This window comes from Dasypus novemcinctus, chromosome 3, assembly GCF_030445035.2.
Source record: "Dasypus novemcinctus isolate mDasNov1 chromosome 3, mDasNov1.1.hap2, whole genome shotgun sequence".
Classification (NCBI taxonomy): Eukaryota; Metazoa; Chordata; class Mammalia; order Cingulata; family Dasypodidae; genus Dasypus; species Dasypus novemcinctus.
The window spans coordinates 184,710,670-184,726,870 of NC_080675.1; the positions used below are offsets into that span (position 1 = coordinate 184,710,670).

The following is a 16,201-nucleotide window of genomic DNA, read 5'->3' on the forward strand; positions in this document are numbered from 1 at the left end:
GGGTGTCCCGGGCCCTGCCCCCCGCCCCGGCCTGGCGCTGACCCTGTCCTGGTCCAGACCTGCCGGGCGAGGTGTTGGCAGGGCGGCGGGGGGTGCCACGCGCGGCCCCTCAGCCGCTCTCTGGGCGCCAGGCCCTGACGCCTGCGCCTCGGTTGGCAGATCCACATGAAGACGATGCCCGCCGCCATGTTCCGGCTGCTGACAGGCCAGGAGACCCCACTCTACATCTAGGTGGCCGGACGCATGGCGGCCGCGTGCCCGGAGCGCAGCCATCCCCGGTCCCACGGCGCCCGCAGCGCCCGGCGCCCCCCACGGACCTGCCCACGCCACCCACTTCTTTTTTTGCCAAGAGGGGTCCATCTTTGTGAAGGAGAGTCTGGGACAGTCCAGCACTGGTGCATCCCGCGCTGACCGCTCGGGGCGCCGGCACGGCGCCATCACTCCTCCACGTGGCGCGGTGTTTCTTTCTGCCCCGCTGGCCGCTCCCGCCGCCGCCTCCGGCTTGGACTGTGACCCTCCTGAGACCAGCGGGGTGGGTGGCCGCGGTCCCCAGCTCCCGTCCGCCCCCACGCGGCAGGCCAAGGGGCTGGGCTCACGATGGCCCGGCCCGCCAGCTCCGCAGAGGACCCGGGTGGCGCCCGCCTCGAGCTACCAACGTACGTGCACACGCCCACCCACCCCACAGATAAAAGCCACCGACTCCCGCCCCAGGAAACAGCCGCCCCCGCAGCCGCCAGCGAGTGGGCGTGGCGAGCGAGGCGCACCCCGTGCCACGGGCTGTCGCTGGCGCCAAGTAGCTAGGTAGGTCGCTAGCGGTGCCGTCCCCTCATGTCCTTCTGCCCGGAAGTCTCCTTCTTTGTGGCCCAGGCCTCGAGGACGACACTGTGACTTAATTACCGCGCAGTGCCTGGCGCGCGAGGCTGACTGTGCTCCCCGAGTAGCCGGCGTTGCATGCAGCTGACCCGGGGCGACTCGCCGACGTCATTAATAAACCTGAGTCACCACCCAGGGCTGTGGACGCGGCTGCTTTGTTCTCGAGGCGCGGGCGCCCTGCCCCCCTTTGCGCACAGGCCCGGGCCAGGCGGCGGCACCCTGGCGAGGCTGGGGGGTGTGGGGCGGGGCCGCCAAGGCTCAGGCAGCCTGACCCCAGAACAGCCTGGAGAGGCGGCAGTGCCCGGGGCTGTCCTGGGCCCTCGACCCATCTCAAGTCCGGTAAGGGACACGTCGTAGACTCAGCGGCTGGAGGCAGGACACCAGGGGGGCTGGCCTTTGAGCGGGGATTTGCTAACGTAGGAGCTCTCCATTCTGACGTTAAGAGACTTGTCTCTCTGTACTCACCCGGTCTATAAAGGCTCCAGTAGGAGGATCAAGACCCACCCTGGGCCATGCCCTGCTGGAGTGACCTCATCCAAGGCCCCGCCCACAACCGGCCACACCCACAGGGATGGTGAGCTCAGTCCAGAGGGCCTCGGGCTGCCAAGGACAGGGGCAGCCTCGGGCTTCTCCGCAGTCACGTGCAGGTGCCTGGGGGCAGGCGGTGCGTGTGCGACAGGCAGGAGAGTGGCTGGCCGGGCCCCCCTCAGCTGCGGGCCTTCCCTGCGCTGCGGTCGGCGTGGGCCCTGGCGAGCAGCCTGAGGTCCCTGAGGAGGCCCCCGCCTGACCCCGCCTGAACCCAACAGTGCACCTGTGCCCTGGAACGTGGTTTAGACCAGAGGTGGAGGATTCCTTCTCCTGCCTGCCCGCGGGTGCTCAAGTTGGACAGCAGTGGCCTGCGAGAAACAGCCTTTCGGCGTGAACGCCGGGCCCGCGCCATCCTCTTCTGAGAAGGTTTGCCCTGCGGGCTCGAAGCGTAACACCGACAGGAGATGCGCTTAGAGGGCGGCGCGTGCTTCTCTGACACGCTCTGAATATGCTGAAGAAGTCAAAGTGTAATGGAAGCTTTCTCTGGGCCCGGAGACGACGTGCCAGCCGCGGAAGGCTCTTGCTGGGGAGCGTGCTCCCAGGTTGCTAGAAGCCCCTCGTTCTGGTTTGCTAGCTGCTCGAGCAGCGGCCAGGAAACGCATGAGTTCTACGAAGGGAGCTCACTAGCTCGCTGGGCTATGGAAATGTCCACATCGAGGCCTCATCAAGACAGACCCGCTGCCCATGATCCTGGCTCCTGCCTCGGGGCAGGCACGTGGCGGCGTCTGCTGGGCTCTCCTTTTCCGTGTTTTGTTGCTTTCAGCTTCTTGCTTCTGTGGCGTCCTAAGTTTCATTCTCTTATAAAGGACTCCAGTAAGAAGATCGAGGCCCACCCTTGAGGGAAGGGTCACAGCCCGACCCGAGGTCCCACTCCCCAGAAAGGCCCACGCCGCTGGAATGGACTAACTTGAAGACCTTGCTTTTTGGGGGGTCTACCACCACATTCCACCCTCTGGACCCTGAAAAGGCACGTTGTATAAAACATGTCCATCCCAGCACAGTGGCCATAAGCCACATGTCATTTCAGCAACGATACGAAGCACCAGGTCTCGTCAAAACCAGCTCCAGGTGTGCTCTGTCCCGGACAGTTCCCCTCGGCTGTGGACCTGGGAGACCTAGAGAACAAGTTACCTGCTTCTGATACACAAAGAGGGGTACACAGGAGAAACCTTCCCATGCCCAGAGCGAGAAATTGATCCGAAAACAGAGGTCACAGGTCCCAGACAAGGCTGAAACCCTGCAGCGCCTAGTGCAGTGGGCTCCTGTGTCCGAGCGTCACCATGGAGCGAGGGCTTGTCCCCTGGGCCTGAGGCCACCCCTTCCAGGTGCTTGTGCGGCAGCCAGGCTGCCCCGGACACTGCGGTGAAGGAGCCAGCGTCTCCAGGCTGGGTGGTGGCCAGACTTTGGGTCCACCGAGGCAGAGGCCAAGCTCTGCAGTGTCCCCAGTGCCCCAGGCTCCCGGAGGCCAGGCTGGCAGCACGCTTCCCGAACAGCGGGGCAGAAGGCTGCCCTCTCCAGCTGCAGGGCAGACGCCCTGTCCACACACGGGGGGGTCCACTCTCTTGGCCCGAGGTCTTTGGTCCAGACCGCCGCTTCCACAGTTTTGTCTGGGAAGTCTTTTTTCCTTCCATCTGTCCCTTTTCTGACCTGCTTAGCCCAGGCCGGCAGTGGTTCCGTTTACACAGATCTCACCCAGAACTTGGTGTCACCCGCAGTGCACGGGTCCACACCGTCAGACGGTTGGAGTTTCCACAGCTCCTTCTGGAAACCTGCAGCTCTAGGCCTGAGCTGGCTGGCGTGGCTGGCTGGTCCCACGGCCAGATAAACCCTCACACGGGCACTATTCTCTGGGGACTCATTTTCTAGAAGCTTAGAACTTCCCAAACCATCAGCTTCTGCCTAGGGTTGTGTTCTCAGCTTATCCCTATTCTCATATTTTACTATAAACTGTAAGGCGAAGCCAGGCTGCACTTTCCAGTTTGGAAATCTCCACTAAATAGCCAAGTGTGTCACTTTCAAATTTTGCCTTCCATCTGACATCAGGACACAATCTTGCCAAGTTCTCTGCCACTTTAAAACAAGTATCACCTTTCTTCCAGTTTGCAATGACACATTCGACATTTCTGCCTAAGGCCTCATCAGAAGTACCTTTAGTGTCCCTATTTCTACAAGAGTCTCTATCAAGCATCTCACCATTCTCCCCAATTTAAAGGCCTTTGGAAAATATATTCTTTGTATTTGTAACAGCAGCACCCCACTTTCCTAGTACCAAAGTCTGTTTCAGTCTGCTGGGCTGCCGAAAGCAATATACCAGAAACGGGTTGGCTTTTTACGGTGGGGACTTATTAGCGTACGGTACTAAGGCTGTGGAAATGCCCAAATCGAGGCCCATCAAGACGACGGCTTCTTCCCGAAGGCGGGCAGCCCGAGAGCCTGGGCTCCTCGGTCACGGGGCCGGGCACGTGGCGGTGTCTGCCGGGCTCCTCTCTCCACGTTCTGTTGCTTCCGGCGCCTTCTGAATCTCGTTCTCATAGAGGACTGCGATCGGGGCTCAGACCCGCCCTGCATGGAGTGGTCACCTCCTAAGAGCCCGCTCCCAGCAGACCGCCTCCCAGGAGGGCCTGCTTGCCGGGGGGGCCGCAGGGGCGGGCCAAGGTCGAGGACGTGCTTTGCTGGGGCCCAGAGAGCTTTGAACCGTCACGGGAGGAAAGAGGCCACGGTCAGAACGCCCAGGGCCCCCTCCTCACATGGCCCGAGACAGGGAGGAGGCGGCTCCAGAGAAGAGAGCCGTGAACAGCAGGTGGCAGCTATGCCCCCCCCCCAAAGAGCCCCAGTAACGAGCCCCGCGCCTGCGTTCCTCCCGGAGTCCTCGGCTCCTGTATCTGTGTGGGGCAGACAAGGCCAGCACCTTGGGCCCCGCGTGCCCCCGGAGCCGTCCCTCTTGCCCACACAGGCCCGGGACGATCGTGGCAGCAGACGCCCGGGCCCAGCAGCCTCCCGGGCCCAGCAGCCTCCCGCCCTCCCACCGTGCACAGCCCTTGGCTCCAGGCGCCCCTTCTCACGCAGCCGCAGCAGCCAGCTCGTCCCAGTGAGTCCGCAAGACACAAAGCCAGAAATAACTTTTATTAAAACACTGCTCCTTATTTAAAACACCTTGAGGTACGTGAAATAAATGCAGCCTTCACGTTGTGCAAACAGGTCTCTGGTGGCTCGAACAGTTTCCTGTTGAGCCTGCCTTAGGTGCAGAGAGGAAAGCAATCCCTGTGAACCCCATTTCCGTCCCGTGACCTGGTCCACCCGTGGCCGGTGTCGTCCTCCGGGCAGGCCCCGTTCCTTCCCTCCTCGCTGGCCGGCGACTACCGTCACGTCCCCTTGGGGGGGGGGCGCGAGCTGCAGGACCAGCACTGGCGCGTACTGCTGCTTCCCGTGGGGCTGTTGGCCCAGGACCTGCTGGCGGCCTGTCGGGGTGGACCAGGGAGAACAAGGGCCGAGACGGAGGGGGCGAGCATCACCCCCAAACCAGCCACAGACGGGCCCGCTTCAGACACGGCAAGGGTGTGAGCCAGAACAGACCTGGGGGACACGCCCCACGGGGTGGATGGGGCACAGGCCGGCTGTCCTGGCCGGGGCCGCTGTGAAGGCCGCGGAGCCTGGCGGACGCCTGTGTCCTATGGCTGCTGCTTCACCCCGCCCTCCTGGGGGCCCTCCTGGAGTCCACGGGCCCTGAGCGGGCCGGGCCGAGGGGACCTGCCTTGGCAGTGCCCACCCCTGCCCCCTGCCCGGGCAGCGTGTCCTGTAAGGCAGAGGACCAGGGCGTGGGCAGGCGACGCCGAGCTGGGGCCTCCCATCCTGGGAGTCGAAGCCGCTGCAAGCGCGACGTGGAGGCGCGAGTGGACTCAGGAAACGAGGGCGGGGGCTCTGGACGAGCAGGGGCCGTGGGCAGGGTGGGGGCTCTGCCCACGCGGGTTCAAGGGCAGCCGCGGGCTGAGGCCGCGTGGAGCCCCTGGGCCTGCAGGCGGCCGCCCTCCCCAGAGCCGCCCCCCAGTCCCAGGTGGGGGGTGGACGCTTTGCTGGATGGCTCGGCCGAGCCCACTCTGGAAAACCTGCCACGAACTCGGCCTGCCCAGGGACTGGCCCTCCGGGACGTGGAAGCCCTCTCCTGAGGAAAGCGGGAGCAGCCTTCCTCCTCGGTCTGAATAAAGTGCAGTTAACTCATCTCATGTCCTTCCTGGTAAAGCCACTATTTCCTGAAAAGGGCTGCTGCGTCTTTTTCTGCGCTCGCCTCCAGGAGGCAACGTCCAACATTAGGAGAGGAACGCGAGAGCGTGCTCAGCCAGGCCGCCGCCCGCAGGCCCACGCTGCCCCTCGGGGTCCCAGTTGGGGAGCACCTGCCCCTCCCAGCGTCCAGCCCCACGGAAGCCCACCCCAGCGCACGGAACAGTGTGTGGGGGACGGACCGGGCAGGGCGAAGGGGGCGCGCACCAGCTCTGCCCCCCACCCGCCCCGTCTCCCTTTGCCAGGCCTGCAAGCGTCTGTGGGAGACTCCGGGGCTCAGTGCCCGGGGCAGCAGCCACTGTCGCCGTCCAGGGTGAAGGTAAAGAGCCGTCAGCGCAGCTCTGCGGTCGCACTGGCCCCCGGGGCCAGCTCAGGTGGGGCGACTCCAGAGCCTCTCCCGGACAGGGCTGCCAAGGGCCACGTGGAAAGTGCCCCCACGGAAGTTGCTGGAACGTGCCGTGGCGGGGGGGATGGCAGGAAGCCTGACGCCAGGCTCTCGTGGCTGAGAAGGTCCTGCTTCTGTGTGGTCAGCACACAGAGGACGCCCCCGCCGCAGCCCCGCGCAGGTGCGGCCAGCCGGGAAGGGCCTTTTCTGGGTCACCAGAGACTCGGTTTCCCGGGACTCCGGCCTCCGCAGGCCGCAGACGTGGCAGCAGCTCCAATGTTCCTGCTCCCAGCTCAGAGAGGAGGAGACCCCAGAAGGAAAAAGGGGAGCGGGCAGAGGAAGGGCCGAGGAGGGAGGCTGGGTGGTGGGTGTCCACCCAGGTCCCCAGCGTCTGCTCCCCAGGGGGCCCTGGGCACCTCTCCCCAGGTGGGCCTGGGGCAGCTCTGCCCTGGTGGGCCTGGACCACTCTTCCCTGGGTGGGCCTGGGACCAGGCTCCGTCTGCCTGGAGACCCGAGGGCAGAGCCGGCCAGCCTGACCCGTGCCTCTAAAGGCCACTATCACCCAGGTGGGAAGAGCCTCGCGGTCCCCAACACAGGGGACTAAACCGGGCAGGCAGAGTCCTGCTTCGGGCCCTTGCTCTGAGCCGTTCAGCACCTTTAAGGGACGGGAGCGCCGCGGGCCGCTGCATGTCCGTGTGGCCGGTCGCTTCCGGGTGATGGGCCCCGATCAACCCAGGGCGCTCTGGGGGCCTGAGGGAGCCGGTTTTCCATCTGGTAGGAGGCAGGAGACGTCACCCCAGGAGGGCGGGTGGGAGAGGGCGGCGGAGGCCCTGCCCGTGTCCCGCCTGCTCCGGGCCTCGCCCCTGCGCGTTGGCTTCTGGCAGGGCCTCCGTGGGCCTGGGCGGCTCTGCCCGAGGGGGCCTGGGGCCCCTCAGACCTGGTCTAAGACGCGGGCGCTGTGGACGGCGTCCCCCCCCAGCTGCTCCTCGGAGGGCACCGCCGGGCGGACGGAGCCGAGCACGTGCTGCACCTGGGGGGCGGGCACGCAGCAGGAGCTTTCCAGAAGCTTGGCCACCAGCACTCTGGCGTCCGCCGTGCTGTCCACCGAAGGGTGCGGTTGCTCCTTCGCGTCGCTCTGCGGGGCCCCGGGCTCCAACGGCTGCCGCGCCTTCCAGGGGCCTCGTTCTCCGGGTGGTGACAGGCGGGGCCATCGTGCAGAGGGTGCCGGGACGGAGCGGGACGTGGGGACTGGAAAAAGGGGAGGCGCGTCACCTGGGAGCAAGTCAGAGCCAAGCCGGATGGAGGCGGCCGGCCGCTGTTCAGAAGGCCAACAAGGGCAGGCTGGCCGCCTGGCCGCCCCGCTTCCGTCCTCCTGGACGCCGCGGGCCGTGTGCGCCTCCATCCCTCGTCCCCTTGGCTGGCGCGGGCTCTTGTCCGCCCAGAGTCTGCTGCAGCCTCTGGGAGAAGGAGAGCAGGGCAGGGCCCCTCGGCCTCCTCTGCCAGGCCCCAGCCAGCAAGCCTCCACTTGGGCACTGGCCGCGGCATCTGGGGACGGCCTGTGTGTGACCTGGGCCACTGGCCTCTGCCTCGGGCCCCTCCCCAGCAGGCTGACAGGTGGCCAAGGGCAGGGGAGAGGCCGAGAGCCGGGTGGTCGGTGGGCAGCAGCCAGCAGGGACCCGGGTGTGCCCGCGGGCTGGACCTCGGCTTCGTCTGCCTGGCAGGTCGCGGCTCGGCGGGCCCGGGGTGACCGGGCCAGCACAGCGGGAAACCCGGAAATGTCACATCAGCTGAGGTCCTCCTTGCAAGAGACACGCGGGGACCCGGGGCGGGCCGCGGCTGTGCTGGGGGCCAGCCTCCGACATAACCTGCCCAGGCCGCAGAGCTCCGGCCCTGCTCGCGCCCGGGAGCCGGGTTTAATGTGCGTGACCGTGGCCCGCGGGCCCCGCCTGCAGCTCCGGGGGTGGGCTCAGAGCGCCGGGAAAACGGGCATCTCGCCCAGGGAGACGTGTGTGCCGGCGTCACTGCCCCAGAAAGAGGGTCCCAGCGGCATGGGGAGAGGCTCGGCCGTCGAGGAAACCACAGCACCCGAGCACCTGCGGGGCCGGGAGGGCCGAGGAGGCTGAGGTCCAGCCCCACCCCAGGCCGCGAAGGGACCCGGCCCACCTCCTTGGGGAGCAGGGGGTGGTGCGGGTCTGGGCGCGCTGGGGAACCAGGGGCGGGGGGCACGAGGTGGTGCGGAGCTGGGAGGAGCCAGGCGCGGGGTGCGGGGCGCATGGCTGGGAGGGTCCGGGGAGGGGGGCGAGGAGGACCCGGCGGCTTCCCCCAGCGACCCTGGGCAGTGGCCTCCCGCCACACCCCCCTTCCCCCCCTAAACCGTCAAGGTCCGCAGAGGACCTCAGGCCACACGACAGCCCTCCGCAGGGCGCCCGGCCTCCCCTGAGCTGCTCGCCTGGACGGGAACGGGGAGACAGGGCAGCCCTGGGGCGCGGCCTCCCGGGGGGGCAGAGACGCGCTCTCCACAAGCAGCGGACGTGAGGTCAGGGCCGCCGGCCAAGGCGCGGGCAGGGGCCCCTGGTGGGCCCTCGGGGGTTCGCCCTCCAGAAGCCCCATGTGACCGGGGGTCCCAAGGCCGCGCACCCCCGGCCCCGTCACGGGGCAGGGCTGTGAGTCGGGGGCGCCAGGCTGCTGCCGACCTGGGGGTCCCCGCAGCCCCCGTCCCGGCCCCGCACTCGGACGCAGCGCCGCGGGCCCTTTGGGCCCCAGGCCCAACGTACCTGGCGGGCGGGTGGCCCACGCCGTGGGGTCGCTGGCGGAGCGGGCCATGCGCCCGGGCGGGCAGGCGGAGGGGCCGCTGGGGCCCGGCGCGGCTGCGCCCTCGGCTGCGGGGAGGCCGGTGCTGTCGGGGGACGCTGCAAGGCAGGCGGGCGCAGGGTTAGGGGCTGTGGCGGCGGCGCCCACGCGGCATCCTCTTCGAGGGCTGGGGTGCCCCCAGGCAGGGTCGCTCAGAGGTGGGCGGCGGGTGCAGGGGACAGCGGGCCTGGCCGGAGCCCGCGGGGGATAAACCTCGCCAGGCGCAGCCGTGGAGACACACCAGGGTCCCTGGAGAGGTCCAGCGGCCCCGAGGCCCAGGCAATGCCAACGCTGCCCTGGCCCTGGACCCCCCAGCGTGTGGTCAGGCAGGGTCCCCCCAGACGGCGTCACTGCACTCGCTCTCATGAGGCCCTGGGTCTCCCCCAGTCCCTGCTGGACGCACAACTCGAGAGCCCCCTCCTAGAGTGGGTCATGCTGCGGGGGCAGGTGCTGCGGGGGCAGGTGCTGCGGGGGGGCAGGTGCTGCAGGGGGGCAGGTGCTGCAGGGGGGCAGGTGCTGCGGGGGCAGGTGCTGCGGGGGGGCAGGTGAATGCAGGGGGGCAGGTGCTGTGGGGCGAGGCGGGCCCTTCTGGGACTAGAGGCCTGGTCAGCAGGGGCCGGTTTCAACTGGCCTTCGTGTTTCCAGCTGCCCCAAGCTCTGAGCAAGGGAAGAGGCCCGCGGGGCGCTGCCCCCATCCCCTGCTCGGCCTCCCCCGTGCTGGCTACCGCTGCCCCTCCGTGATTTTGGGCACAAACCTGTGGCCCATTTGTGAAAACAGAATAACAGTTCCTCACACAAAAAGCACTCTTTGGGAAGATCAGTCCTTTTCTCTTTTAGGGTTCCATTAGAAGAGTAGAAGAAACGCTGAAAATAACTTCACAACCTTGGGTGGAAAATGACCGATGGAGAAATCTAATGACACAAAAACGATCAACTTGTGCATAGCCAAAACCATCTTAACAGGAGGAAGAATAGAGGCCAAACTGAGAGAGCAGCTGTGACAGGTGGACATTATTTTTGTGAATGAATCCCCAGAAGACAAAGATTATTTGTAAACTAGTCTGCTCCTCTGGGTGTGATACCCTTTGATTGTATTAAATTCAGTAAAGGGCCCAAAGTTCACCTGATAAAGTCAATTTAGGCTTCTGATTGGGCTACGTCAGTGTGGCCAGACTCGGGCTGAGTCCCGCCCCTTGGTGGGTGCTCCCCCGGGGAGACACAGGGAGAGCGCGGCTGTCACATGTGACTGCGGGCCTGGGGAGAGGAGCATTCGCCTGATGGTTTGCAGCTGACCTTGGGAAGAGAGCGGAGACTGATCTAGAAGGCCCAGAAAGAAACGAGTCCTACGCCAGGAGAGGGGAGCCCTGAGACGAGCCCCGTGCCAGGAGAGGGGAGCCCTGAGACGAGCCCCGTGCCAGCTGCAGCTGAGAGAGGAAGAACATGGACCCATGGAGCCTTAAGAGCAAGAAGGACGGGGAGACCAGGCAGAGACCGGCAGCCATCTGGCTTCGGCACGAGGCAGCCGACTTTGGTGAGAAAGCAGCCTTGAGCTGGAATGGTAAGGGCCTTGAAACTGCAAGGCTTCTACCCCAAATAAATACTCTTTATAAAAGCCAACAGATTCCTGGTACTTTGCATCAGCACCCCTGTGACTAATCCATAGACCTGCACTAAATACACAAGGGTGTTGTTTTTATATGTTATCTCATACATATATTTAACACATTTGTTTTTCTTATAAGTCGATGAAAAGATAAACATTGTATGGGTAAAATAGTGGACCCCAAACTGCCCTTCCAATGGACAATACCAATGTCAACTCAATCCCGTGTGTGTGCGCACGCACCTGCAATAGTGATAAATCCCTGTGCTCACTGGGTAGCAAACTGGTAAAAAAAATTTCCAGAGTGCAATTTATACAATATACCAAAACTTAAAATACACATACCCTTGGATTCAGCAATTTCACGTCTAGGAACTGACACTGAGAAAATGACTGAAGGAGTGCTCAAGAAAGAACGCATACTGTGGAAAAGAGTACACTTTCCGTACAGAAAATTTCAACCTAGAAACTAAGCATTAACTGTACCACAACTTGATCAAAATTATACTCTAGAGGAGTTCACAGCAGTATATTCACATTATTTTGACTAATGCCCATTCCTGCTGATTCCTCTTGGTGCCAGTTCTCTCTTAATGTGAGTGATGACCCAGCGGCTGAGTTCCTCAAGGACATGGAGTCATGCGGAGATAAAGCAAGTGAGCTCGGAATGCGTGTGTGTATAATTAAGGAGGCTCACAGCTCGGGTCCCACCTTCCAGGAAAACTCCCTGGCCCAAGACCAGCGATGTCCCCGCACACCCTCCGGCAGGTCGCACCGTGTCTGGGTCTGCAACAGCCGTCATCCTAGTGGACTTCCCGTTTCTCACCCCAACGGTCACAAGCGCGTTTCCTAATTAGTGTGGAAGAGTGTGTTAGCACATGGGACGCGCTTTCCTTGGGTCTCAATGACGGTCTCCTTGTTCCCCAAGTTCCTGCCCTCAGTGTAGTTTTCTTCTTCGCATTACCCCCCTGGGCAGTTGCAGCAGCGAGAGTGCCACATCTGACAGCATAAATGGCTCTTTATTGAAGCGCTTTCCCAAAAGGGCCGGCTGAGGCACACGCCAGCCAGGACTGGGGCGCCGCTCTCTCACTGCTCCTCCGCTACTTTGGTAGATGAGAAGCTACCCAAAAAACAACTACCAGAAAACCTTCTAGAACTAGTAGGTGAGCTCAGCAAGGACACAAGAGCAACACAAGGACGAATCACGTCTCTATCACGTCATCAAGCACGTATCCTAATAATGACCACGCAGTAACCGAAAGGAAAAACACACCATTTATAGTCCTTCCAAGAAAACGACACACTTTTGTACACACTTACGAAGTGTAAGCAGCTCACTGCGGAGAAAGAACCAAGACAAACAGAGAAGCAGGCCTGCACTGAATAGGAAATGTTATTCTTATAAATTATCTTGCACGTTTTTTAAACAAATGTATTTTGTTAAAATCTGTAAAAAAACAATACGTATACTGGAAATTGCAAAATGTCAGTGAAGGGAACCAAGCATGACCTATATAAATGGAGAGACACGCTTTGTTCCTGGATTAGACGATGCACCGCTGTAAAGATGTGATCCTGTGCACTGGTCTCTGGCTTTAACAGCATTCAAAACCCTCGCCAGGATTTTGTAGACACAGAGAAGCTGGTTCTAAAATGTGCAGAGTTGTCCTGGGTGGTGCTGCAGGGACAGTTACTGGACATTGTATGTCCTCCCATGGCCCACTGGGTGGACTGGGGGAGAGTGTAAACTCTAATGTGGACCATTGACCATGAGGTGCAGCAGTGCTCAGAGATGTGTTCACCAAGTGCAGTGAATGTCCCATGATGATGGAGGAGGTGGTTGTTATGGGAGGAGTGGGGTGAGGGGGGTGTGGGTGTACCGGGACCTCATATTTTTTGAATGTAACATTAAAAAAATAAAGGCAAAAAAAAAAAAAAAAACGTGCATGGGAAGGCGCAGCCCCTAGACAGAACACTGGCCAAGGGGCCGTACCCTGGCACAGTGGCTCTATCTGATGAAGAGCTCACTGCCCGGCCACGGTCATTGGTCATCACGGCCGTGCGGCCCCAGTGGAGGGAGAGGCCGTGAGTGCCTGGAACGGAACGCAGCCCAGCGGACGCCACGCCCCGCCCCGACCAAGGAGTGCGGCCGTCCAGCCGGCCGAGGCAGAAACGAGCCCCGAGCCCGCCTCGCCCTGCGCGGCGCTACCCGCAGAAGGCCCGTCTTCCTCGCCGCCGCCCCTGAGCCATGGGGGGCTCCGGGCCGCCCTCCATGGGAGCCCGTGTGGAGCGGCCCCAACAAGCGTCCCCACTCCTCCTCGGCCCCCCCGTGCTGCGGCTGTAACTGGATGTGCTCCGGGGCCACCTGCCCCAGGCTTTCCTCAAGAACAGGTGACAAGCAGGAGCCACGGCTACAGGAGGGTGGGCCGGCCGCGGGACCCTCGGCCCACCTCATGGTGTTGGAGGGACGGGCCACACAGAGCCTGCAGCCCCTCGCATCACCGGACACCGCCCTGTGTGGACAGCGGCGGGTTGTCCCTGTGGACGCCCCCACCTGGAGGCCTGGCTGAGCCAGGGGCTGCCGCCGGGGGTGGCCTGTCCCCTGCCCTCACCTGTCCCCCACCTGCAGACCTGGCTCCTGTGTCCAGGGGCTGCCGCTGTGGGTGGCCTGTCCCCTGCCCTCACCTGTCCCCCACCTGCAGACCTGGCTCTTGCATCCAGGGGCTGCCGCCCGGGGATGGCCTGTCCCCTCCCCTCGGCTGTCCACTCCGATTTGGGGGCGCAGGCAGCTGTGGGAGTGGAACGGGGTCCTCCCTGGACCTCCATGGCCAGATGAGCCTGTGCGCCCACCTGCAGCTGGGGACATCAGCCCCTCGCGGTTCCGACACCTGGACGCTCTCTGGCCGGCGAGCAGGGGCGGGCACTGCTCCAGCGCGTCCCTCCGCCCTTTGCGGCCCCCCAGGGCGGCTTCCTGCTCTGCCCCCGGCCTGGGGTCCCTGCTCCCGCCCCTCGTGGGTCCGCTGGCCGGCGCCGGGGCCTCAGGAGCCGTGGGGGCCTCCTCCACACCAACCCCGAGGGCCCGGCCCCCAAGGAGAGCGGGCGCCCTGGAGCCGATGTCCCGGAGGCTGGCAGCGGGAGCACAGGCAGCACGTCCACGGTACTCCACACAAGGGTTCTGGCAAGTTCCATCTCACTGAGTATAAGAAATGAGGGAGGGTGGTGGGGGTAGAGGAGGAAACAGCCCGGAAGGGGCACAGTTACCTGGGGAGCTGAGGGCAGCCGCGGCGTCTGGGCCCCCTGAGCCGTTGGGCACTGGCCGACCCCGACCCGGCACCTGCAGCGAGAAACAGAAGGGTCCGGTGGGTGCTCAGGCGCGGGCCAGGCCTCTGCAGCGCCCTCACCGAACAGAGCTGCCCCCCGGCCCCCACACCCTGCTGTAGGGCCAGAGGCTGCACCTGAGGTGGCAGCCCCCGCCCCTGGCAGCCCGCGCCCACTGCCCTGGGCCGTGTCCAGACCCGCGCGAGGTCTGGGGTCACCGCCGAGCTGCGCTGAGGACACGCCTACGGGGGAGGAGCCCCCACTGCTGACCTGGAGCCCTGGAGCCCGCTCGGTCCTAGGCCAGGCTGAGCTCCGCACGGACAGGGCGGGCCGAGCCGCACCAGAGGGCGCCGCAGGGGGCGAGGGCGGGCGGCGCGGGCGGCGCTGACCCGCACGCGGCCGGGCCGCCTCTCCCGCCCGCGCCCGCCGCTCCTCTCCGGGGCTGCTCTCTGCTGCAGGGGACACTGGCCGTCCGCCGCCGTCTCGGCTCTGGGACTGTCTCGGAAGAGCCCCTGGCTCGGTCACACACGGAGGGGCCAGGCCCTAAGCGTCTCTTTCCGTCTCTTCCCGAATCCATCCAGAATTTTTTCTCTGCTTGGTGGGTGCGACTTTGAAACCCTGAAAGAAGGGCTGCCTGAAAGAAGCCCCTGTTGATGGAGAAATAGAAACAAAAGAAGACGAATAACACCCACGCCGGGACAAGGCCGGGGGCCTGGGGCCTGCCCGTTTGCAGCTTCCTCCCAGCTCCAGGCACGACTGGCTCCCCATTGGCAGCTCCCGGGGGCTCTGCCATCCCCTTCGCACACGGTGCAAGGGGATGGGATAATCTGAATTTGGCCTTGGCCGGTGTCAAAAGCCACCTTCCTATGCTAAAGCTGTGGGGGAAACAGCTTTTCAGTTCACACAGCATGTCTGATGAAGAATAAAGACAGTAGTAAAGGTGAGAAGAGATGCACGGAGTTTAAGCCGCAGTCTGCGTTCGGTGACAACGGCTCACGTGGCTCCCTGCAGAAGCTGCAGGCGAGCCTGCGGGAGTAACCAGTGGGGGGCGCTCGTAGCCCGTGCCGCTGTTCCCACCAGCCCTGGGTGGCGTTGAGGCCAACGAGCCAGCACCCCTGCCCGAAGCGCGGCGTGGAGCCACGCCCTCTTGGCTGCGAGGCCACCGTCACACCAGCCTCATGAAGGGGTCGTCGGCCTCTGCGCTCAGCAGGGAATGCGCACAGGGCTCCGGCTCGTGCGGGCTCTTTGGAGATGCCCCCTCCCCTGCCTTGTGCAGTTTGAAAACACGAAGGACGCCCCTTAGAACGCGCTCAGCCCCCTCCGCTTGGCCCCAGATTAAACCTCCTGCAGCACAGCTGGAGCGCCAAGTCTAAGCTTTCCTCCCCAAGGCCCTGGGGCAGAAACCCCCAGGTCGAGGAGTCCCAAGTCTGAGGCGGTATCGGTAGCAGTTGATGTTATTGATGAACTCCAGAAAGAAATATTGGATTATGTTTGTAAACTGATCTTTCCCCTGGGCATATTACATTGGCTTCTATGTAAATGATTACTTAATCAGGTAAACCTGTGTCAGTAGGGCATTGACTACCCGTCTCTTGGTGGGTGTGGACTCCCAGATAAAAGGCAAAGGACAGAGTTGAGGGTTTTTGATGTTGGAGTTTGATGCTGAAGCCTTAAGCTGGAGCCCCAGGAAGTCAGCTCACAGAGGAAAGAGAAGCCAACCCCAGGAAGAGAGAAACCCTGAGCCGAGGAAGAAGCCAGCCCTGGGAAGAAAGGAACCTTGAAGCCAGAGAAAAGCAAGCCCCAGGAACGAGGAACCCAGGAAGCCTGAGCCCTCGCAGACGTCAGCAGCCATCTTGCTCCAAATAGACTTTGGTGAGGGAAGTAACTTATGCTTTATGGCCTGGTAGCTGTAAGCTACTAACACAGGGCCATTCTGGCCCTACACCAGCATTGCCATCTTCCGGTATGTTCCGTTCCCCAGAAAAGTGGAGTGAGACGCACTGATTTAATATCCTTCCAGTGTCCAAATGTGAGGCTTTGAAGGCTGCGCTGGACCCGCAAGCTGCAGGCCCCTGGCTGCCTGGGGCTGGGGTCGAGGCGGGCTGGGGTCCGAGGCAGGCTGGGGTTGAGGCAGGCTGGGGTCGAGGCGGGCTGGGGTCCGAGGCGGGCTGGGGTCCGAGGCAGGCTGGCTCCAGGACCCAGCTGCACTCCTCGTGGGATTCTAGTCGTGCCTCAGTGGCTCTTCTGCAAACGGAGCCCGGGGCTCACAGGGGCAGGGTGGGGTGTGGGCCTGAAACTGGCCCCGTCCT

The 16,201-nt window shown here is 63.5% G+C and overlaps 2 protein-coding genes across 6 annotated transcripts in view; one reads left to right on the top strand and one right to left on the bottom strand.

The window, feature by feature from the left end:
• Positions 1 to 5,676, top strand: part of APBA2 (amyloid beta precursor protein binding family A member 2) — a 211,756-nt gene extending 206,080 nt beyond the window's left edge. For all 4 annotated transcript variants that reach the window (XM_058294834.2, XM_058294832.2, XM_023585805.3 and 1 more), the window contains one exon: positions 160 to 5,676. In XM_058294834.2, the coding sequence (XP_058150817.1) occupies positions 160 to 231 (72 nt within the window). In that variant the 3' untranslated portion in view covers positions 232 to 5,676. The remainder of the gene's footprint in view (positions 1 to 159) is intronic.
• The window catches only part of ENTREP2 (endosomal transmembrane epsin interactor 2), a 395,143-nt gene continuing 383,511 nt past the window's right edge, over positions 4,570 to 16,201 (bottom strand). For both annotated transcript variants that reach the window (XM_058294838.2, XM_071214403.1), the window contains exons 8-10: positions 13,836 to 13,908; positions 8,896 to 9,030; positions 4,570 to 7,369 (exon numbers count right to left, since the gene is read on the bottom strand). In XM_058294838.2, the coding sequence (XP_058150821.1) occupies positions 7,053 to 7,369; positions 8,896 to 9,030; positions 13,836 to 13,908 (525 nt within the window). In that variant the 3' untranslated portion in view covers positions 4,570 to 7,052. The remainder of the gene's footprint in view (positions 7,370 to 8,895; positions 9,031 to 13,835; positions 13,909 to 16,201) is intronic.